The following is a 24,915-nucleotide window of genomic DNA, read 5'->3' on the forward strand; positions in this document are numbered from 1 at the left end:
CTTACAAACCAGCAAATTAATAATAACACCTACTGAATTTAAGTGACAAGATGAATAGTGCTGTCAGTAACTGGTTTGCTGCTGCTGCTAAGTCGCTTCAGTCGTGTGCGACCCTATAGACGGCAGCCCACCAGGCTCTCCCGTCCCTGGGATTCTCCAGGCAAGAACACTGGAGTGGGTTGCCATTTCCTTCTCCAATGCATGAAAGTGAAAAGTGAAAGTGAAGTCGCTCAGTCGTGTCCGACTCTTAGCGATCCCATGGACTGCAGCCTACCAGGATCCTCGGTCCATGGGATTTTCCAGGCAAGAGTACTGGAGTGGGGTGCTATTGCCGGTTTAGACCTGCAGAATAGGGAAATTAACCTGGGCTGGAGAAACCGGGTGGGGCTTGGAAAGTAACAAAACTGAAAGAGGTAAGCAAAAACGGATGAGAACGCAAGAGGGCTTTAGGGTATGAGTAAAGGGATAGTTAACGGAGTCACATTGAAGACTTTACTTAATGACTGGAGAGGAAGATCTATGTCCGGGGACGTGGGAAATTGAAGTTGAAAAGGTAGATGGGGCAGGCTACTAAAGGTGCCAATAAACAAGCCAAGGAGTTTAACTTTTATGTATGGGCTAATGGGAGTCCTAAGCATTTCTGAGCGGTGTGGCATCTGGGAAATTAACCTAGCCGCAGGGCGTCTAGACCAGATGGGGGGAAAGGGGTTTTAGGAAGTTGGATCCGTCGGGAAACAGATGGGACGTGAGGCGGTGTGGGCTCTGGCCGCAGGGCCGGGAACAGAGGACATGACAAGCGCCACGGTCCCTGTGCATCTTTGCCAGTCGCTGTGGCGTCGCGTATGGCTCTGCAGTGACTGTGGGTTTCTCCTTTATGTGGTCCCGGGTGGTTTCTGGTTCAGAAAGGTGAGAGTGCTGAGCACAGCTCCGCGCTCAACTGCCGAGGAATTCTGAGCAACCTGGTTTGGGACACAATTTCACTTCAGAATAGATGGATAAACTCTGTCCTCAAAGGGGACAACTCTGAATTCGCATTCAACCTGAGGCTGTGCGGTTAGACTCACCGGGTTCATGCCAGCTCTGCCACCTGCTGCCTGCAGCGTCGGGCCACTGCCTCGGTGTAGGAGATGAACTCTAGGTGTCCCATACCAGCCAAGTGTTCCAAGGAGGCGAGGAGAGACGCTCCTAATAAGTGCCAGGCGCGTCACAGGCTCTCGCTTCCTTTCCTCGCTTTTTTTCCCCCCTACTGTTACTTTTTAAAATTGAGATCTCCTTTTTTGTTAATAACCTTGAAACAGACAACCTTTTGGCAAAAACAAAGCTAAGGCTAAACCCGAAGAAAGGAATTAAAACGAAGAAAGTTCTTCAGTCTTGTTCGCTAGCAAGGTATGACAGCTGAGCCGCGCACGTGAGAAGATGCGCTGGGAAGCGCGCGTGGCGACGTGCTTGGGGCGCCGAGCAGTCAGCTCACTACAAAATGGACACGTGGGGGCGCACGTGGGAGGGTCAGCGAGGGGCGGTGCTAAGGGCCTGCGCACGTGGGGCTGCAGGCGTGGTAGCGCACGCGGGAGGTTGCGCGTGGTGCTTTGGATAAGCGCACCTGGGGCTGAACGCGTGGGAGGTGCACGTGGCAGGGTGCGCAGGATAAGCGCACGTGGGGCTGCGCGCGTGAGCGGCGCACGAGAGGCGCCAGGCAGCCTGGGTTTTGTTTCGCGGTCGCCTTGACGACCGGGCAGCCTGCAACGGCGCTGCGGCGAGTCGTTGAGAATGTGAGCCGAGCCAGGCATCTTGCGGACCTCGCCTGACTCGGCCGGGCCGGCGCCGGAGAGAGTACCAGCCCCATCCGAACGGGGACTATGAGAAAATGGTCGGGCAAACGAGGAATAAGCTCAGAGGTGCAGCTTCAGAGCCATCGCACTTTCTCCGCTCCACTCAGTCTAGGCGGCGGCGCCGGGCCACAGGAACTGGGGAGCGGGAGTTGGAGGAGGAGCCGAAGGAGGAGGTGAAAAGGCCGGAGCTGCCTATGCGCACACGCAGGGGGAACCTGCCAAGGGGTGCCCGGAAGTATTCGCCGCGGAGGATCCGAAACTTGAAAACGCAGAATTGCGTGCCAGTGGAGATGGTCAGAAGGACCGATCTTCTGAATGACCGCTTTCCGTTTCTCAGCTCTTTGCTGGAGCTGCTGTGGGACAAGGCTCAACTATTGCAAAGACGTCAGGTCTCGGGCAAGGGGACCTTCGGCATAGGTGAGCGGAACCGACCGAGGAAAGCCCCTTGCAGGAGCCCCGACAGCTCCGGGACCAGCACTCCCGGGCGACTAGGCTCACAATGGAGAGACCTATGTACCCTCTTGAGCCTAGAGTTGGACGTGGTTTCCATGAATCTTGAATATCAGTTTAACAAGCAAGTCTGGCAGCAATAATGGCGAGTTCCAGTATCTGGAAAATCGCTGACAAAAATTCCGAGCCCCCTTAGTTCTTATTTTAAAACATTTTCAAAGGTTTGCAGGCACAGTGATAACTTGATGTGTCACCAACAAAATGTCATCTTAAGGCAGCCATTTATCCCTAGTGAAAATGATAGGGTAGCTTTGGGGGAGGGGGAGGTCAGACTTTATATTTTTCTGCACCTTGAATGAAGCAAAATAATGTGTTGGTTTTAATGAGTTGAGAATCTTTCACAGGGGAAATAGGATCAAATTAGGCAATATATTTCCCCATGTTGGTATCTATTTACTTTCATCTTGCTGAGGAGCTTGATGCCTAAATTGCCTTCTTATTTAAGCCCTTGAAAGATTTTTCTTTATTTGCATTCCTAATTTTTGAAGATGTAAATTTTGCTTTTTCATTAAGATCAATTTTGAGCCTAGTCCTTGCTCAGACTGGCTGCTGTTATATATTGAAACACAGATAGATACCTCCTAATGTAAGTTGTGATTTCTTTTCCATCGTAAGTTGATTGCTGATATTAAAGTAGAATGGATCTCCACATTTGCAGCATGTAGACAATACTTGAGAAATAATGGGGGTTCATATTTAGATTTTGTCAGATGTCTAGTTACGGAAAATGTGGGATTTTAATTGGGACCAAAAAAGGGTAATATTTGGATGTGTGGAGCAAACAACAAGTATTAGAGGCCTATAGAACAGCATAATCAGAGCCATGGAAGTAAGAAAATATGAAATAAAAGTAAGGGTCCAAAAGAGAAGGTAGAGTGTTCAAAAAATTGGTTGGGACCAGCTGTGGGGAGTCTAATTCAAGTCTACATTTAAGGCATTTGAACTTCATTCAGTAGGATGGCACTGATGGATTCTTTTCTTTAGGAAAATAATTTTTTTTAAATGAGGTGAAACGCACATAACATAAAATTAACCATTTTTAAAGTGAACAATTTTGTGACATTTAGTATGTTCTTGACATTGACATTGAATGACTTAAATAGAGTGATAGGATCAGAAGTGTGCTTCAGAGAGACTGATTTGACAGCAGTGTGTAAAATGGACTGGATACGGACTGAGGTAGAAAAAAACAGTTGAATACCTGTGGCAGATTCATTTTGATATTTGGCAAAACTAATACAATTATGTAAAGTTTAAAAATAAAATAAAATTAAAAAAAAACAGTTGAATGCTAAAATCCAGACAATAATGGTCTTTTTGATGTTTTGTTTGTTTGTTTTTTTGGCGGTAATGTCTTGGTTGCTGCATGTGGACTTTCTCTAGTTGGGGTGCACTGGCTTCTCTTGTTGGGGAGCACAGGCTTTAGGCACCAAGGCTTCGGTAGTTGCTACATGTGGGCTCAGTAGCTGCAGCTTCCAGGCTGTAGAGCACAGGCTCATAGTTACGGTGCTCAGGCTTAGTTGCTCTGCAATGGCATGTGGGATCCTCTGGGACCAGGGATCAAACCGGTATCCCTGCATTGCAGAGTGGACTCTTAACCATTGGACCAGGGAAGCCCCAGGCAGCAGTGGTCTTAATGAGGGTAGCGACAGTAGGAATGGAGAAGAGAAGTCAGAGGTGAAAGTTGATGGAAACATGTTGAGAGGACCTGCGTAGGTGATGAGGTAGAAGAGGAAAGGAATGTGATGAGAGGAAGAGAGAACATTTGGTCAGGCATGAGGACCGTAGATTTGGGAATTATTCATGTAGAAGTGAGTTGAAACATTGAGTGAGATTTCCAAGGTAGAAAAGAGAGCAAAGTAAAGATACTTGGGAAAACCCCTGCATACTTAGTTTTAAGAGAGAAGAGAAAAATAAAACAGAGAAGCATATAAAAACAAAATGGTCAGAAAATGGACGAATTGGCAGGTTGTTATGATGGGTCTTGATAGAGAAAGAAATCTAAGAATCTGGTGAAATTCTACAGAGAGATTGAAAAGCAGGAGAATTGAAAGGGACTGTTAATGTTGATAACTGAAGGGTCATTGGTCATTTAAGAGTTATAGGAACTTTAAAGAAGTTGGCTGATTATCTTGTCAGACATGGCAGGGGATGGAGAAGCGAATATTTTGTAGTTGGAAGGTCTGCTATATCAAGAGAAGTATTTTAAGGCCTGGGAATATTAAAGGCTGAAGGGGAACAATCGAGGAGAGAGGGTGAGATTGAGGTTCAAAGAGAGTGAATACTTGATGGTGCAGTCTTGGAATAATTGGGAAGGATGGAGATAAAGGCATGAGTTTGAGAAGCTATCAGTAGAAAAGAGAAGAGATGCTTCCTGTTGTGAGATGGTAGAGAACAGAGAAGCAAAGCTCACTATATAGAGAAATGTTAAAATGGATATAAGATGTTGAGAGTGCTTGCGTCAAATGGTCTTTGTGTCAGTAAGGTACAAGGTTGGGTCACTTTCAGAGGTGAAGTTGACAGAGGCAGGATACAGGAGATAGGCTTTTAATCACAACTTTAGAAGGAGCTGTGATAAGCCCTTCTTTGCATTTACAGTATTGACATCATTACACCTTACAATTTTGTTGGGTAGGGAATGTGGGTTAAGGGGAGTGGGTGACAGACACTAATATTTCGAAGACTTTGGAAAGCTAGATGGACTTAGTAGGATATTTGATTTTTTCTTAAGTATTATTTTTAAGAGTAATTGCCTTGAGAATAAGAAAGAGGATACAAATATAGTTGAGTAGGACATTGTCCATCTTAGAGTTGATGAAACCTTATCAGAGTTGAGAGGGAAGGTATAGGTTTAATGTTAAAGTGGTTCATAGTATTACCATGTATTAGATGGAAAGTTAACATATGTAGTGAGTATATACTTTTTCTGTAAAGACCCAAGTAGTAAAAATTTTAAACTTCAGGCCACATACAGTCTTTGTTATTTATTCTTCTTTCCTATTTTTTACAACCCTTAAAAAAATTAACAACCATTTTAGCTTGCAGACAAAATAGACCAGACAGACCATAGACCATAGTTTGCTGATTGTGACATAAAACTAGACATCTGAGAAATGTTGAGGAGTGGTAGGACTGAGCTCAGGATGGTGAGAATATGAAAAAGAGCTGGAGAAGCATGATGGGAAGCTTCCAACATTGCAGTGTTTGTTTTAAAAGTTATTAAGTAGTCATTTTAAAGGCATAATAAAGCAACTTTTAATGACTTTTTCCTTTTTTTTTCTTTTTCCAGCTGCCTTTGTGGCAATTTTGCACTGGTAAGATTAGTTTCATTTTGATATAAATAAAAATTATCATGACTGTTTGTATATATAAAAAATTAACTGCTTGCTATGTATATAGAATATCTATATGTGTACCAGCTAACATATATATATGTGTGTGTGTATAAAACTTTTAAAAAACCTCATGTGTGAAACATTTATAAATGAATGCATTATGGGAATAGTAATTTATGAATTAAAATATTTTTGCTTTTCCAAAAGGTTCACCACTGTATTTCCTAAATATCTAGCTTTTGTAGTGTGGTTTTCATGTTTATTTCATGTAAAAAACTTCCTCATTTTATAGCAATTGAGAGTTGTTAGTGACATAAGGGAGAAGGAAATGGGAACCCACTCCAGTATTCTTACCTAGAGAATCCCGTGGACAGAGGAGCTTGGTGGGCTGGTGTCCATGGGGTCGAACAGAGTTGGGCATGACTGAAGCAACTTAGCATGTATGCATGCATTGGAGAAGGAAATGGCAACCCACTCCAGTATTCTTGCCTGGAGAATCCCAGGGACAGAGGAGCCTGGTGGGCTGCTGTCTATGGGGTCGCACAGGGTTGGACACAACTGAAGTGACTTAGCAGCAGCAGCAGCCTCGGTGGCGGCAGTGACATAAACTTAGGGTTTGTGTAAAGTTTTAGTAGCACCTGTCAATTGGAAATCAGGTAGAAATGAAGATAAACACCCTGTAATGGTAATACAGAATTAAATGAGCCTTTCAGTGTGCATACACATACATATTATTTTACATAAATGATATCTTTGTAAAAAGTATATGTAAAATAATTTTCCTCTGACATATCTTCATTTCTACCTGAGCTCAAGGATTTCTGCTCTTGGGAAGAATGGGATCTACCCCACGTCCTGTTGGGACAGTGCTTTTCTGACCATTATTCTGCAGGGAGATCTCGATGTTGTTAATAGAACTAAGACTGTAATGTTAAGAAACATTTCCTACAGCTTGTGATACCCTGGTATATGTCCTAAGTATAAATGAAGGTGAGTGGAAGACAGGGTTGCCATATGGAATTTTGTTTTATTTTCTACTTCATTGGAAAGCATCTACTGTATAGTTAAGGATAGTATAATTGCTCACTACATTTTTACTTGTCACTTATGCTCCTATTTCAGTACCTACAGCTGGGTTTATTTATTTATTTATTTTTAGTTGTACTGATGAAATATCTTTAAGTACAGTCCTGTTTTCTTTGGCACTTTATGTAGTGTTCTACTTATTTAAAAATTTATTTAACCTAAAATAATTTTATTTAAAATTATATTCTAAATCTTTTCAACAGTTAAGAGGCATTTCCCAAACCTGGTACATTAGAAACACTTGTAAAACATAACAGATAAACAAAAGCATGCCTCAGTTCTGATTTAGATGCCTGGAATGGGAAGAAGGATGGAGAAATCTACAAGAGTTTTAGATCTACAGTTGTTGTTGTTCAGTCTCCCAGTCATGTCCGACTCTTTGCGACACCATGGACTGTAACTTGCCAGGCCTCCCTGCTCCAGTGGATCATGTTTTGTTAGAACTCTCCACTACGATCCATCCATCTTGGGTGACCCTACACGGCATGGCTTATATCTTCATTGAGTTATGCAAGCCCCTTCACCATGACAAGGCAGTGATCCATGAACGGGAAATATACAATTATCTGTGTTATAGTGCTGGATTATAAATGCCTAAAAATTTACAAATTGACAAACTATAAAGTTATCTCAATATTTATTGTAAAAATTTATTCTTTGTTCTTCTTATGGCTTTTATTCTTTGTTTATAATAGTTAGTTTAGCCCTGTTTTTGAAACATGTTGTTTTTCTTCTAGGGTACATTTGATAACACTTTTTGAAAATGATCGTCATTTTTCTCACCTCTCAGCCTTAGAACGGGAGATGACTTTTCGCACTGAAATGGTTAGGTTCTTTCTTCTAATGAATTCATTTGTAATTTAAGAATAGTAAGGTGCAAATATATTAGGATCTGAAATGAATTTTGGTGAATTATACTGTTTCTCACACTATTGTAGGTTTATTTTATTTTTGCTGTTTTTAAAAAGAATTTTATTGGGATATAGTTGACTTACAATGTTGTGTTTCAGATGTATAGCAAACTGATTCAGTTATAAATATACATATATTCATTCTTTTTCAGATTTTTTACTTCTGTAGATTATTACAGAATATTGAATAGAGTTCTCTGTACTATATAATAGGTCCTTGTTGGTTATCTATTTTATGTATAGTAATGTGTGTATGTTAATCCCAAGCTCCTAATTTATCTCTCCCTGTCCTTCACCCACATTTCCCCTTTGGTAACCATAGGTTTGCTTTTGAAATCTGGCCTATAGGTTTATTATTTAAATAAAAAGTGTTTTAGTCCTCACTTTGTAAGCAAGAGTACAGTCAAAATGGATTAAAGACCTAAATGTTAGACCTGAAACCATAAATCTCCCAGAAGAGAACATAGGCAGAACACGGTTTGACATAAATTGCAGCAGTATTTATTTTTGGATCTGTCTCCTAAGGCAAAATAAATAAAAGCAGAAAGAAATAAATAGAGCCTAGTAAAACCTAAAAGCTTTGGGGGAGCTGAAGAAACCATCCTCAAAACTAAAAGACAATCTACTGAATGGGAGAAAATATTTGTAAATGCTGTGACTGATAAGTGGTTAATATCCAAAATACATAAACAGTTCATACAACTCAATATAAAAAATTTTTGAAAAATTGACAGAAGACGTGAATAATCTTTTTCCAAAGAAAACATACAGGTGGCTAACAGGCACATGAAAAGATGCTCAACATCACAAATTGTTAGGGAAGTGCAAGTCAAAACCACAATGAGATATCACCTCACCACAGTCAGAATGGCTACCATTGCAATGTCTACAAATAACAAATGTTGATGAAAATTTGGAAGAAAGGAAACTCTCCTACCCTGTTGATGGGAATGTAAATCGGTGCAGCCACTGTGGAAAACAGTGTACAAGCTTCTCAAAAAACTAAAAATAGAACTACCATATGATCCAGCAATTCCCTTCTATTTTACCACTTATTTTGATATATGGAATCTAAAAAATAAAATATATACCACAGAAAAGTGTTTCGGGATTCTTCTGTCACATTCTCTTCCTTTCCTACAGGCAGACTTCTTTATAAGATAGTAAAGATCAATTAATAGGATATCAAAGCAAAATGATAGGATACTGAAAGAGGAACTCCCCAGGTCGGTAGGGGCCCAATATGCTACTGGACATCAGTGGAGAAATAACTCTAGAAAGAAGGAAGGGATGGAGCCAAAGCAAAAACAATACCCAGTTGTGGATGTGACTGGTGATAGAAGCAAGGTCTGATGCTGTAAAGAGCAATATTGCATAGGAACCTGGAATGTCAGGTCCATGAATCAAGGCAAATTAGAAGTGGTCAAACAAGAGATGGCAAGAGTGAATGTCGACATCCTAGGAATCAGCGAACTAAAATGGACTGGAATGGGTGAATTTAACTCAGATGACTGTTATATCTACTATTGTGGGCAGGAATCCCTTAGAAGAAATGGAGTAGCCATCATGGTCAACAAAAGAGTCCAAAATGCAGTACTTGGATGCAATCTTAAAAATGACAGAATTATCTCTGTTCGTTTCCAAGGCAAACCATTTAATATCACGGTAATCCAAGCCTATGCCCCAACCAGTAATGTTGAAGAAGCTGAAGTTGAACGGTTCTATGAAGACCTACAAGACCTTTTAGAACTAACACCCAAAAAAGATGTCCTTTTCATTATAGGGGACTGGAATGCAAAAGTAGGAAGTCAAGAAAACACCTGGGGTAACAGGCAAATTTGGCCTTGGAATATGGAATGAAGCAGGGCAAAGGCTAATAGAGTTTTGCCAAGAGAATGCACTGGTCATAGCAAACACCCTCTTCCAACAACACAAGAGAAGACTCTACACATGGACATCACCAGTGGTCAACACCGAAATCAGATTGATTATATTCTTTGCAGCCAAAGATGGAGAAGCTCTATACAGTCAGCAAAAACAAGACGGGGAGCTGGCTGTGGCTCAGATCATGAACTCCTTATTGCCAAATTCAGACTTAAATTGAAGAAAGTAGGGAAAACCACTAGACCATTCAGGTATGACCTAAATCAAATCCCTTATGATTATACAGTGGAAGTGAGAAATAGATTTAAGGGACTACATCTGATAGAAAAGAGTACATGATGAACTATGGATGGAGGTTCGTGACATTGTACAGGAGACAGGGATTAAGACCATCCCCATGGAAAAGAAATGCAAAAAAGCAAAATGGCTGTCTGGGGAGGCCTTACAAATAGCTGTGAAAAGAAAAGTAAAAAGCAAAGGAGAAAAGGAAAGATATAAGCATCTGAATGCAGAGTTCCAAAGAATAGCAACAAGAGATAAGCAAGCCTTCCTCAGCGATCAATGCAAAGAAATAGAGGAAAACAACAGAATGGGAAAGACTAGAGATCTCTTCAAGAAAATCAGAGATACCAAGGGAACATTTCGTGCCAAGATGGGCTTGAAGAGGACAGAAATGGTATGGACCTAACAGAAGCAGAAGATATTAAGAAGAGGTGGCAAGAATACACAGAAGAACTGTACAAAAAAGATCTTCACGACCCAGATAATCACTATGGTGTGATCACTGACCTAGAGCCAGACATCCTGGAATGTGAAGTCAAGTGGGCCTTAGAAAGCATCACTACGAACAAGCTAATGGAGGTGATGGAATTCCAGTTGAGCTATTTCAAATCCTGAAAGATAATGCTGTGAAAGTCCTGTACGCAATATGCCAGCAAATTTGGAAAACTCAGCAGTAGCCACAGGACTGGAAAAGGTCAGTTTTCATCCCAATCCCAAAGAAAGGCAATGCCAAAGAATGCTCAAACTACCACACAATTGCACTCACCTCACACACTAGTAAAGTAATGCTCAAAGTTCTCCAAACCAGGCTTCAGCAATATGTGAACTGTGAACTTCCAGATGTTCAAGCTGGTTTTAGAAAAGGCAGAGGAACCAGAGATCAAATTGCCAACATCCGCTGGATCATGGAAAAAGCAAGAGAGTTCCAGAAAAGCATCTATTTCTGCTTTATTGACTATGCCAAAGCCTTTGACTGTGTGGATCACAATAAACTGTGGAAAATTCTGAAAGAGATAAGAATACCAGACCACCTGACCTGCCTCTTGAGAAACCTATATGCAGGTCAGGAAGCAACATTTAGGACTGGACATGGAACAACATACTGGTTGAAAATAGGAAAAGGTGTATGTCAAGGCTGTATATTGTCACCCTACTTATTTAACTTATATGCAGAGTACATCATGAGAAACGCTGGGCTGGAAGAAGCACAAGCTGGAATCAAGATTGCTGGGAGAAATATCAGTAACCTCAGATATGCAGATGACACCACCCTTATGGCACAAAGTGAAGAGGAACTAAAAAACCTCTTGATGAAAGTGAAAGAGGAGAGTGAAAAAGTTGGCTTAAAGCTCAACATTCAGAAAACAAAGATCATGCCAAAGATCATGGCATCCAGCCCCATCACTTCATGGGAAATAGATGGGGAAACAGTGGAAACAGTGTGAGACTTTTTTTTTTTTTTTAGTTTTTTTATATTATTTATTTATTTATTTTTTTAAAAATATAAATTTTGCGGGGACTGCAAAATCACTGCAGATGGTGATTGCAGCTATGAAATTAAAAGATGCTTACTCCTTGGAAGGAAAGTTATGACCAAGGCAATGGCACCTCACTCCAGTACTCTTGCCTGGAAAATCCCATGGACGGAGGAGCCTGGTGGGCTGCAGTCCATGGGATCGCTAAGAGTCGGACACAACTGAGTGACTTCACTTTCACTTTTCACTTTCGTGCATTGGAGAAGGAAATGGCAACCCACTCCAGTGTTCTTGCCTGGAGAATCCCAGGGACAGGGGAGCCTGCTGGGCTGCCGTCTATGGGGTCACACAGAGTTGGACATGACTGAAGTGACTTAGCAGCAGCAGCAGACAGCATATTAAAAAGCAGAGACATTGCTCTGCCAACAAAGGTCCGTCTAGTCAAGGCTATGGTTTTTCCAATGGTCAGGTATGGATGTGAGAGTTGGACTGTGAAGAAGGCTGAGTGCTGAAGAATTGATGCTTTTGTACTGTGGTATTGGAGAAGACTCCTGAGAGTCCCTTGGACTGCAAGGACATCCAACCAGTCCATTCTAAAGGAGATCAGTCCTGGGTGTTCATTGGAAGCACTGATGCTGAAGCTGAAACTCCAGTACTTTGGCCACCTCATGTGAAGAGTTGACTCATTGGAAAAGACTCTGATGCTGGGAGGGATTGGGGGCAGGAGGAGAAGGGGACGACAGAAGATGAGATGGCTGGATGGCATCACCGACTTGATGGACATGAGTTTGAGTGAACTCCGGGAGTTGGTGATGGACAGGGAGGCCTGGCATGCTGTGATTCATGGGGTGGCAAAGAGTTGGACACGACTGAGCGACTGAACTGAACTGAACTGAAAGATCAATTATAATAGCTGAAGAAAGGAAAACAAAGGTTAAGAAGTGATACAGACCTATCAGAATTCTTGCAAATTGCTTTCTCCTGGGGTAGAGTTGGCCAGTTTTAGCTGGCACTTTAAATTTTTTTTTAAGCTCTCTTGATTTCCAGATAATCTCTTTTAGAGATAATCTCTTTTAAAGAACTTTTGATATCATTTCTTTAATACTTTTTTTGTTCTTTTGACACAGAATCTGTAAAATGGATAATGTAATCTACTGTGTTTTATATAATTGTTGTGGGGGTTAAATGGGATAAAGAAAGCCCGAGTTGCAGAAATTTACAATTAAGAGAAGCCAGGTGTCCAGATGTGCTAATCAGGGGCCAAGAGCTGGAACTGGCTCTTTTGTTTGCCTTTGCTGCTGCTGCTGCTGCTGCTGCTAAGTCGCTTCAGTCATGTCCGACTCCTAGCGAACCCATGGACTGCAGCCTACAAGGCTCCTCCGTCCATGGGATTTTCCAGGCAAGAGTACTGGAGTGGGTTGCCATTGCCTTCCCCTTTGCCTTTAACTGTGACTTAATTAAAATTTTTAATTAAAGAATTAAAATTAGAAAAACTTACTATTTCAATTATTCCTAAGTATATAGTTCTGTGGCATTAAACACACTTACATTGTGCAACCATTAACCCTCATCCATCTCTAGAACTTTATTATCCCAAATAGACTGCACCTGTTAAGCACATAACTCCCCACTCCCACTGCTTTCTCACCTAGCTCCTTAGTGACCTCTATTCTACTTCTGTCTATAAATGTGCCTCGTCTAGGTATCTCAGCCATTGCTTTTTAAATCTCTCTCTGTATAGCCACTTAAAAGCTTTGAAGAGTTGGACATGTTAGCATTTGTATGGCATTTAATTTTTAATATCTTATAGGTGTTATTTCCAAAGAGAGGATATAAAATATTATTTAATAAAGAGTTGGTGATGGACAGGGAGGCCTGGCATGCTGCAGTTCATGGGGTCACAAAGAGTCGGACACAGCTGAGCGACTGAACTGAAAACTGTGGCTGGGTCGGCGTCTGGGCTTCAGTGACATCACTAGATTCAGATATCAGTTCTATGCTTTGTTGTATAATGATGAGTAAGTTGTCTGATTCTCAGTCTCATCGGTTAATTAGAAATAATGCCAGCCTTACAGGATTTTATTGAAAATGAAGAAAGAGAAAATGAATGAAGCACATAGCACAGTACCAGGCACAAAAATAATAACTTACTAATAAAAATGTGTGTGTGTTCTCTTTCTGTTAGTACAGACATGCATATTAGATCTCTTTTCATTGTATTGCCTTGTTTCTCTCATAAGCAAAAAGGAAAGATCCTTATATGAACTTGCTCTGTTGATACTAATTAAAATTATGAAGAAGTGCCCTTTCAGATGGAGAAGGCAATGGCACCCCACTCCAGCACTCTTGCCTGGAAAATCCCATGGACGGAGGAGCCTGGTAGGCTGCAGTCCATGGGGTTGCTAAGAGTCGGACACAACTGAGCGACTTCACTTTCACTTTTCACTTTCACACATTCACACATTCACACATTGGAGAAGGAAATGGCAACCCACTCCAGTGTTCTTGCCTGGAGAATCCCAGGGACGGGGGAGCCTGGTGGGCTGCTGTCTGTGGGGTCGCACAGAGTTGGACACGACTGAAGCGACTTAGCAGCAGCAGCAGCAGCCCTTTCAGATATTAGTTAAAACAAATCTTTATTTTTAATAGTCACTACTGTTGCTTAATCTGTAAAAAAATAAAGTACCTTGTAGTTGTATGAAGCCAGAATGAGTGCAGAGTTGAAGGTTCCTTTTAATGATTTTGAGAGGAACATATATTACAAACTATGTGGCCCTTTAGTTTTTAGGAAAGAAAGCAGGAAATTGATGAGCAAGTAATATGAGGCAGCATACTTTAGTTGGTCTTTGAATTTTACATAGCAAGTTTACTAGCCTAATAAAATAATCATTTCACATGCTGTAGTAATGCACTAGAATAACCCCTCTTTCAGGACACAACATTTCGGTCATGAACAGGAGCTCACGGTTGGCTTTCACTTTGTGCAGAGCCAGTCAATGGAACTGGGAAGGCAAAGGAAAGCATCAAGTGCCATCTGATGCTCTTGTGACCATCATTTATTATTTCTAAAGAGTTGGAGAAATATAAGTAATTATGCAAAGTTGTACACATACAATGACACAAAGTCATATCTATGCCAGAATTATCAGATCTCAGCCTCTAGGTGTCTCACAGTACGGGGGTAAAGTCAGGCTTGGTAGAATTAAAATGTATTGCTTACTTATTATAAGGTACGGTTAGAAAAAATTCCTTAAAATGTTGAATACATCCCTTTAACTCTTTCAAACCTATGGAAAATATGAAAGAATAGTATAGTGATGACCTGAAAAGGTATGCTTTTGTTTGCATTCAAGAATGCAGTAGTAAGTAGAAATTAGGAAGTCGATTATTATTGATCATTTTTTCCTTTTCAGAATAAATTGTCTAAAAAGAGAAAAATATTTAAAAATTTTACTTACATTAACAATTTATACTTTTTAAAAGGGACTTTATTATTCCTACTTCAAGACCATTGTTGAAGCACCTTCATTTTTGCAAGGACTATGGATGATTATGAATGACAGGCTCACTGAATATCCCCTTGTAATTAATACAGTGAAACGCTTCCATCTTTATCCAGAGGTAAGCAATGTTTTGGGACAAATGTTTGTAGAAGGGTTTCTTCTTTTATCAGATAGAAGTTATAAACACAATGATGATGTTATAGGAAGGAAGGGATCTATAAAGTTTATTGATTGTTGTATGTGTCCTTATAGTTGAGCACCACATCAAAAGTTCCTTTCCTAAATCAAAAAATCCCAGAAATTATTATCACGTGAACTTAAAGAATAGAACCTTAGTATGGCAGTAATGGCCAGTGTAATAGACAAGCCAGATGGGAAGGAGCCACGGATTCACAGATGGAGAAGGTTCATAGGTTATCACATTTGTGGGCATAGGGTTGTTCATTTTTCCTTTTGTTTTGGTGGCTTAGTTACTCAGTCAGGTCCAACTCTTTTGAAACCCCATGGACTATAGCCTGCCAGGCTCCTCTGTCCATGAGATTTTCCAGGCCAGAATACCTAAATGGATTGGCATTTCTTTCTCCAGGGGATCTTCCTGACCCAGGGATCAAACCTATGTCTCCTGCATTGGCAGGTGGATTCTTTACCACTGAGCCACCAGGGAAGCCCCATTATTCCTTTACTATCCTTTTAATGTCTATGAGATCTATAAGGATGATCTCTCTTCCATTTCTGATATTAGTAATTTGTGTTCTTCCTCTTTTTTTCTTAGTCTGGCTGGAGGCTTATTGATTTTATTTATGCCCCGTTGTTAGATGCAGGCACATTGAGGATTGCCATGTCTCCTTTTAGAACTGGCCCCTTTATCATTAGGACTTCCCTGGTGGCTCAGACGGTAAAGCATCTGTCTACGATGCGGGAGACCCAGGTTTGATCCCTGGGTTGGGAAGATCCCTTGGAGAAGGAAATGGCAATCCACTCCAGTACTATTGCCCGAAAATCCCATGGACAGAGGACCCTGGTAGGCTACAGTCCGTGGGGTCGCAAAGAGTCAGACATGACTGAGTGACCTCACGTTCACGTTCACATTCACGTTCTTTATCATTATCTAATACCACTTTTTATCCCTGATACCTTTTCATGAAGTTTTGCTCTGTCTGGAATTAGTACAGCTACTCTGATTTTTCTAATTAGTTTTTGCATAGTATATCTTACTTTATTAATTTGCTCTTTTTAAAACATATTTATTTTATTTTTGGCTGCACTGGATCTTTGTTGCTGTGCAAGGGCTTTCTCCAGCTGGGGGAAGTGGGGCTACTCTTGTTTGTAGTACATAGGCTTCTCATTGTGGTGGCTTCTCTTGTTGCAGAGGATTGGCTCTAGGGTACATGGGCTTTGGTAGTTGTGGCTCACAGGCCTAGTTGCTCTGTGGCACATGGAATCTTCCCCAACCAGGGATCAAACCTATGTTCCCTGCATTGGCAGGCGGATTCTTAACTACTGGACCACCAGGGAAGTCCTCTTCATTTACTCTTAATCTATATGTGTCTTTATATTTAAAGTTAGTTTAGACAAAGTATGTTTGAGTCTTGATTTTCTGATTTACTCTAATAATCTGTGTCTCTTGATTGGTGCATTTAGACCAATGATGTTCTAAGTAATTATTGACATAGATTGATATCAACTATATTTGTTGCTACAATATTTTATATTTGTTGCCCTTGTTTTTTGTTCCTATTTTGAGTCCACTCTTCTCATGCCTTTTGTGATTCTAACTGAGCATTTTATATTATTTCATTTTCTCTTTCTTACTGTATTAGTTATAATTTTTTTTTAACTTTTTTTGGTGGTTGACCTAGAGATTGCAGTATACATTTAAAATGAATCCAAGATCACTTTTAGATAACACTAAACCACTTTCAGGGCAGTGTGTGTGTGTGTGAGGACCTTCTAATCACAAAGTAATTCTAATTCCTCCTTCCAACCCTGAATCATTGCTGTCATTTATGTTTATTATACATAAGTCCATGCATAACCATGCATAAAGAATACACTGCTGCTATTATAATTTTGAACAAAGCTATTATACTTGAGATTAATTAAGAGTAAAAAAAAGAAAAGCTTTTTTTATCTTCACTTATTCTTTCTTTGATGCTCTTTCTGTGGGTCCAAGTTTTCTAATCCATATCTTTCTTATCTCTCAATGGCAACCCACTCCAGTGCTCTTGCCTGGAGAATCCCATGGACGGAGGAGCCTAGTGGGCTGCAGTCCATGGGGTCGCGAAGAGTCGGACATGACTGAGCGACTTCACTTTCCCTTTTCCCTTTCATGCATTGGAGAAGGAAATGGCAACCTACTCCAGTGTTCTTGCCTGGAGAATCCCAGGGACGGTGGAGCCTGGTGGGCTGCCGTCTATGGGGTTGCACAGAGTCGGACACGACTGAAGCGATTTAGTAGTAGTAGTAGTAAAAAACATACAAAGTCTTTCAATTTTTGTTTGTTTGAGAAAGTATTTCTCCTTCACTTTTAAAGGATAATTTCACATGAGGTTAAGTTGGTTTTTACCCTCTCAACTCTTTAAAAATTTCATTTTCTTCTTAAATTGAATAGTTTCTGAGAAGTCAGAGGTACTTCTTAACCTTTATTCCTTCTTAAATAAGGCATGTTTTTCTTCTGACTTCTGTAAGGATTTTTCTTTATCTTTAATTTTTTATAGTTTGAATGTTATATGCATATTCAATATGTATGATTTATGAATAGGTATAGTTTTTTGGCGTTTATCATGGTTGGTGTTCTCTAAGCTTTCTGTACCTGTAGTTTGATGTGAGGAAATTCCCAGTCATTGTTTTTATTCATAGTATTTCTTCTGTTTCTTTATCTTTTCTCCTATGGCATTCCCATTACATGTATGGTGTACCTTCTGTGGTTGTCCCACAGTTATTGGATATTCTGTTCTCTTATTTTTGTCTTTTATATTTTTGATTTTCAGTTTTGGAGGTTTCTTATTGAAATATACTGAAGCTCAGAGATTCTTTCCTCAAGCCACGTCCAGCCTACCAATAAGCACATCAAAGGCATTCTTAATTTCTGTTGTAGTGTATTCTGTTATAGTGTATGGAGAACTTCTCTGCTAATATTGCCAATCGGTTCTTGCATACTCCTTTCTTTATCTGTTAGAGCCTTTAGCACATTAATTATTGTTGTTCTGAATTCCCAGTCTTACAATTTCAACACGCCTGCCATATCTAAGTCTAGTTCTGATGCTTGCTCTGTTTCTTCAAACTGTGTTTTGGCTTTTAGTATGCCTTATGATGTAATAGCTAGATTGAGGTACTGGGTACAAAGAGCTGCCATAAATAGGCCTTTAATAGTGTAAGGGAAGCATTCTGTAATTAGGTCTCAATCTTTTGTGAACCTGTACCTCTGGACTATGAACTTTGTATGTGCTTCTTGGTTTTCTCTTTCCCATTTAGGTACAGCAGGATGACTAGAGTGGGCTGGAATTGGTATTTCCCTTCTCTCACATAGAGGGGTGGAGTTGGGTATTACTCTGCCACCCTGTAGTTGAGGCTCTGATAAAACCCTAGCTGGTTAGGCCTACTGGTGGAATAGTCTCTTTCAAGGGCAGGCCTTGTTAAGAACAGAGTGCTCTGGTGTATTTCAAAACGCTCCTCTTTCCACTTCCCCCTCAGAAACAGATTTTTTTCTGATATCACTGTAAGAAACTAGTGATCTCCTAGAGATAAAATTCATAAATATGTGGGCATTATCCCTATTACTGGGTCTCCTTGGAGACCTGTCTCCCTGAGACAATCCTCAGAATTGTCTACACTGTGCCTCTAGCAATTCATCAATTATAATTTAGGTTTTCCGTCTCTCCATCTGGTTCCCATGGAGGTTTCTACCCCTGGGTTTTTGCTCCAATAAGTTGTGATTTTCTGTATTTGCCTGTCGACCTTTACAGTCTGGGAGCAGCAGTTTGCCTAATGACTTCATTTCTCTTTTGGATCTAAAAAGAATTGACTAAAAAAAATAAAAAAATAAATAAAAATAAAAAGAATTGACTTTTCAGCTTGTTTAATTTTTTTCTTATTAGAATGCAGTGGCAAATTAAAAGTTTCTTACATGCTGGACTTGGAAACCTTATACTTTTTTAAAAATTAGATTCAATATATTTTATTTCCCTTGAGGTTGCTTACTTGGTCTATGGACTTTTTTTAGTGGGTTTAGTGGCTTTCTTTGGAGAAGACAATAGCACCCCACTCCAGTACTCTTGCCTGGAAAATCCCATGGACAGAGGAGCCTGGTAGTCTGCAGTCCATGGGGTCGCTAAGAGTCGGACACGACTGAGCGACTTCACTTTCACTTTTCATTTTCATGCATTGGAGAAGGAAATGGCAACCCACTCCAGTGTTCTTGCCTGGAGAATCCCAGGGACGGGGGAGCCTGGTGGGTCGCTGTCTATGGGGTTGCATAGAGTCGGACACGACTGAAGCGACTTAGCAGTGGGTTTCTTTTAGTTTTCAAGTGTTTGAAGATTTATCTTTGTTATTAATTTATAGCTTAAATTCATTGTGTTTAGAAAATTTTAAAACTTAGATTAAGTTTTTATTTACATACTCCATTTGACCTCTTTTGAAGAGAATGGTACTATATATATGTGTATGTGTGCATATATATATATGTATTGTTTTTTGAATGTTTGGTGGTTTTTATTGTCTAAAAGTTATCTATTTCTAGGCTGCCATTTTCCTAGACCTTTGGCTAGAAAGAGTAGGCCTTTTCTGAATGCGGTGTAAGGCCCCAGTGGTGTTTCTGGTTGCCAGACTCTGGCTCCAAATCTGAGAAAATAAGGCAAAAGGAAAGTCCAGGGAACTTAGCACCATGTCATTCCCTGGGTCCTGAGATTCCTAGCTAGTGTGCCTTCTTTTTTCTACCTTTCTTCCAATGTTTGATTTATAGGATTCGCAGAAGTTCTAGTTGTACTTGTAGGAATACAGAAAAGTATATTACTCCATTTCCCAAAAGTGGACATTTACATTATTTAAATATTGCCTTTTTTTTTCATCTTCATTTAGTTTAAGTGATTTTCTAATTTTCCATGTGGTTTCTTCTTTGATCCACTGGATATTTAAATATTGTGTTATTGAATTTCAAAGAACTTAGGGGTTTCTCAGATTTATTTCTTTCTTTGATTTCTATAAGTGCTTTTCAGTGTAATTTGTGGTAGTAACAATTGTATAGACCTACATAAGATTTAAGATGAAAGAAGTGTTTTTCTGCAGCAGCTTTCTCCATATCCCATCTTACTTTTCAGAGGCACTTTGACCTTATTTCTTCTAATGATTATCTGGATAATTCTAGTGAAAATAGAAAAATCAAAGAGAAAAAAAAAACTATTTGTTGAATCTTCAACTTTAGTTAATGTTGACTTACTCTGTGTAAATAAGATAAGGATTTAGCTTATCGGACTAGGCCAAGTTCTTCCAGTGTTTGATAATTATTATTTTTAGTTTTGAGTTATTTTTAGAATTTTATATCATTAAATCTGTTTTTTGTTCCACTAATTTCCATCAGTATGGTCTCTAAAACATTAGCTAGTTTTTTCATTTTGGTTATCAAAAAATTTATTGAATAATTTGTACAATTTTCAGTTTCTTTGATGTTATGAAAAAATAATCATGATAATGTAGTTCATTCATTTTTAAAACTTGAAAGCATGTAAATGACAGCCAACAAGGACTCGTCCAGTCTTATTTTCATATCGCATAGATACAATATGGAGAACACTTAAATTTGCTTGCAGCCTTATGTGGTACTTCAGTGTTGAAGTAAATGTCCATACTTTGTGTTCACAAGGAGATTAATTTTTCATCTTAAAATATGAGTGTGAAAATGTGTTTTAAAAGGGAAAAGGCTTTTAATGCTTACTCTATACCAGTACTTATATATGTAAGCTCTAATCTCCCATCACTCTTGTAAGATGGTCATTAATGTCATTTTAGAGATGAGGTGGCTGAGGTTCAGAGGCTGAAGGATTATTTCACACCATAGAAACTGTAACTTGCAGAACTTGTAACTTGTAACTTGACTTTGAAGTCAAATTTTGAAGTCAAACTTGACTTCAAAGTCATGCTTTCTTCCTATATTGAATGACATCTCATAAAGGAGTATAATTCTAGATTTTTCACAAACACTTAATGTGACAAATTTTTGTACATTTGTGAAAAATACACAAGAAGTTATAAATTATAGCAGAATGTCAGTTTTACAAAATTAAGTGATGTAAGTAAATCTATATTATACATGAAAAGTTGTTTATGATATTTACTGATGTGTATTACATTAACTACTTGTATAATATTTATTGTACAATGAATAACTCTGCATGTGTGCATGCTAAGTCGCTTCAGTCATGTCCGACCCTATGTGACCCTATGGACTGCAGCCTGTCAGGCTTCTCTGTCCATGGGATTCTCTTGGCAAGAATGTTGGAGTGGGTTGCTGTGCCCTCTTCCAGGGGATCTTCCCAACCCAGGGATTGAACCTACATGTCTTACGTCTAACCTTCATGGGCAGGCAGGTTCTTTGTCACTAGTGCCACAAGGGAAGCCCCAGTGACACTAGCTGCCTGTCTTTTGTGCCTAGGGAGAAACTGGAAGGATGGCCACCAAAATAGTAAACGTAGTTAGTTCTAGGTTATTTTTACTTTCCCTTTGAAGTCTTTATTTTTTAACTCGCCCCCACCCCCCCACACAGTGATCTGCATTATTTTTCTCAAATCTGTAAAATTATTTTTTTAAAACGATCTCCCAGGAATCAGCACTTTCTTGTAATTTTTTGTTGCTAATTTCCTTTGTCTTTAAAAATTTTAAGGCACATTTCAGATTGGGAAGTATTGGTTAATTAAATCTGCTTAATCAAATGTTAATGCTTAATGGGCATAGGAGCTTTAGTCCACGTGCAGTTGTTTTATAGACTATGAGTTGGTTTTTAGACAGTGAAGAGAATAAGTTCAAGGGCCTAAGAGAAATGTTATAAAATACTCCTGTAAAACTTTGTATGTTTGCTATTAATTATCTTCATATTTTAATTGTGTACTTAATGCTTGATTTTACAGCTACTATTCTGTTTCAGTTGTTTAAAAGAGTATATTACAGAGATGTCAGTCACAACATAAATTGTGTAGCTGTGCATTGGAGAAGGCAATGGCACCCCACTCCAGTACTCTTGCCTGGAAAATCCCATGGACGGAGGAGCCTGGTGGGCTGCAGTCCATGGGGTCGCTAAGAGTCGGACACGACTGAGCGACTTCACTTTCACTTTCCTGCATTGGAGAAGGAAATGGCAACGCACTCCAGTGTTCTTGCCTGGAGAATCCTAGGGACGGGGGAGCCTGGTGAGCTGCCGTCTATGGGGTCGCACAGAGTCGGATACGACTGAAGCGACTTAGCAGCAGCAGTAGCAGCAGCAGTGCATTACTCAGTAATACACAACTTTATAGTGTGTGTGTATATACAATTTTTTAAATGACTTTCCCACATGAAATGATTTAAATAAATTCATCAGTTTATAATGTTAAAGTCAGCCATCATAAAATGATATTTTGGAATAATTATAAAGATAATGTATATCTATTATCTTTTTTATTTTATCTTTTTTAGGTGATTATAGCCTTCTGCTATCGCACATTTGTGGGAATAATGAATTTATTTGGGTTAGAAACTAAGACCTGCTGGAACGTGACCAGAATAGAACCTCTAAATGAAGTTCAAAGCTGTGAAGGCATGTTTCTTCCTAAAATGCTGCTGTATATTGTCATTAATGTTTACGTAAACATTTTATAATATTATGACTCTCTAAGAATTATTATAAATTACTATGATTGATTTTTTTCTTTAAAAACATTATAGAACTGATTCACCTAAATATTTACCTTTACCCTTTAAAATAATTTTTTGAGAAGGTGGTGTACTTACTAACATGAGTCTTAATTTGGAATTTAATTTGAATATTAATATATATCTGTGTAAGGTCATACTGATTATAAGACATCCCTTCATTTCAGAAGGTACAGAAAAGGTTCTGAGGTGGCTTGAATATGTAAGTTTGGGGGATGTAGATCAAATAGTCACAGTTTTATCTGTAATAGTTAATAAAGTTAATGTAAAAATTTAGTCATGCATAAATATTTAAAAATAAGACATATATAGTAATAGATTACTTTAGAAGTTCTACTTTTTTGTGCTCTCACAGTCCATAAATAGTTCTTCATATACATCTTCTACGTTAGTATTTTTGTCAGAGAACCACTTTTAGAATCATTTAACAGTTTTACAGAATCTGTAATTGTCATTGCTATTTAAGATATTTGTGAATTAGCACTATTACTATCTATATGTATGATGTTGTATGAAGTATGATGCTGTACCTTGAAACTTTTATTTGCAATCACATGTATCTACTTGTATAACACTTACATAGTTTTTTTCTTTTTCATATTCTCTACAACATTGTTTTATATATATATATTTTTTTTTTCTGTTAACTTGTGTGCAATCACATTCTGTTCTCAGAATATATCCTAAATCTGTATTTTCATGTTTCCCTTACATTTTTACTGGTTCCCTCAGATGGTCTTTATAATATCTAAAACAGTCGTGGTAGAGGATATTTGAGGACATTTAAACTTTTTTGTTCAAAGGAATTGAGAGAATGTCTCATAAAATGAGAGATTCGACCAGCATGGAAGGTAGAACCTTTTCTGAGGGATGGGAAAAAATCACCTTATATATGTATATATGGTATTTATTAAGTTGCCACTAAGTGATAGGTTAGTATTGGCACTTGGGACCCTAAGATAAACCTGGTAAACATGGGGCCTTACCAGCACAGATTTTACAGCTTAAGAGGGATGTTAGCAGGTACAACTGTGGTGGATATTACAAACAAGAAAATAAAATTGCTGAGGATAAGAGAAGTGTTTCGAGAATAGGGACCAGCATATTCCAAAGTTCTGAAGCAAGAGAGAATTGAAAGAAAGCTAGACTTCCTTGAGCAGTTAGAGAAGAAAACATGGTGTGAAATGATGTTTGGAATGTAAACAAGAGTCAGATAATGAAGAACCATTTACTGGCTAAGGATATTATATGTATTCATTGAAGAATTTTGACAGGTTTTTATTTTTAAAACATGCTTTTGGCAATTACATGGAAAAGATAATTAGTAAAGGACAAAAGTGAATTTAGTGAGTCCAGGTAGGAAACTATTTTGCTCTCAGCAAGTGATTGCAGGAAAGAAAACTGGAAAATGAATGGATTTGAGAGAGAGTAGAAAGCAGAAATGAAAGGATTTGATGATTGATAGGAAAGAGGGAAGAGGCTGGATTCATGTAATATTGTTGGGTTTCTGGCTTAAGTAATTGAATCCCTCCGTTCAAAATGATAAGAAACATTATAAAAGTAGCAGGTTTGAATTGGTTCATTAATTTGAAGTATTTGAGAGATTCCAAAGTAGAGATGTCAAGTGGCTACCTATGTACATACATACAGGAATAAGACAGTTCTCATTTGAATGTAGACTTGGCATCATCTGTATATAGATGGTAATTGGAACCACGGAAGTGAAAGAATTTCCTTAAGGAGAATATGCAGACTTAGAAAAGAAGAGGGCATATGACAGATCCTAAAGTAGTCCAACGTTGAAGGAGGGTGTGTATAGGAAGAGGAATTACTAGGACAGACTGAAAAGGAATGATCAGAGAAGTAGAAGAAATCAGAAAGGCTAGCCCTCAAATCCTGGCTCCACCAGTTACACCTAAATAACTTTTGGCAGGTTAAGTTTTCTGTGTTGTTTTCTCAACCATTGAAAAACGTTATTTTCACACCAGGTAATTTCAAAGATTTGTTCTGAGTATTATGTGAGATGATAGTGGAAAAGCACCTAGTAGATTATGTCTGTGTCAATATATCCCATATACATGGTGTTTATACATGGAATGTATTAAGTATTATGGTCCCGGCTATACATAGTAATGGATCAGTTTATTTCCTATAGACTAAAGCTGCGCCTTAAGGTCAGGGCCGTATCTTAGTCATCC

General features: G+C 39.0%; 2 protein-coding genes across 3 annotated transcripts in view; one reads left to right on the forward strand and one right to left on the reverse strand.

The window, feature by feature from the left end:
- Positions 1-502: 502 nt before the first annotated feature.
- On the reverse strand, positions 503-1,869 carry LOC123334610 (uncharacterized protein DKFZp434B061-like). Its single transcript, XM_044946373.2, has 2 exons — positions 1,065-1,869; positions 503-959 (listed from the first exon to the last, which is right to left on the reverse strand). Exon 1 carries the CDS (start codon positions 1,785-1,787, stop codon positions 1,347-1,349), a length of 441 nt encoding a protein of 146 aa, XP_044802308.2. The 5' UTR covers positions 1,788-1,869; the 3' UTR covers positions 503-959; positions 1,065-1,346.
- DPY19L2 (dpy-19 like 2) overlaps positions 1,622-24,915 on the forward strand; it is an 86,243-nt gene continuing 62,949 nt past the window's right edge. For both annotated transcript variants that reach the window (XM_006071044.4, XM_025291188.3), the window contains exons 1-5: positions 1,622-2,246; positions 5,629-5,653; positions 7,498-7,585; positions 14,796-14,933; positions 22,481-22,601. In XM_006071044.4, the coding sequence (XP_006071106.3) occupies positions 1,865-2,246; positions 5,629-5,653; positions 7,498-7,585; positions 14,796-14,933; positions 22,481-22,601 (754 nt within the window). In that variant the 5' untranslated portion in view covers positions 1,622-1,864. The remainder of the gene's footprint in view (positions 2,247-5,628; positions 5,654-7,497; positions 7,586-14,795; positions 14,934-22,480; positions 22,602-24,915) is intronic.

This window comes from Bubalus bubalis, chromosome 8 (genome assembly GCF_019923935.1).
Source record: "Bubalus bubalis isolate 160015118507 breed Murrah chromosome 8, NDDB_SH_1, whole genome shotgun sequence".
Taxonomy (NCBI): domain Eukaryota; kingdom Metazoa; phylum Chordata; class Mammalia; order Artiodactyla; family Bovidae; genus Bubalus; species Bubalus bubalis.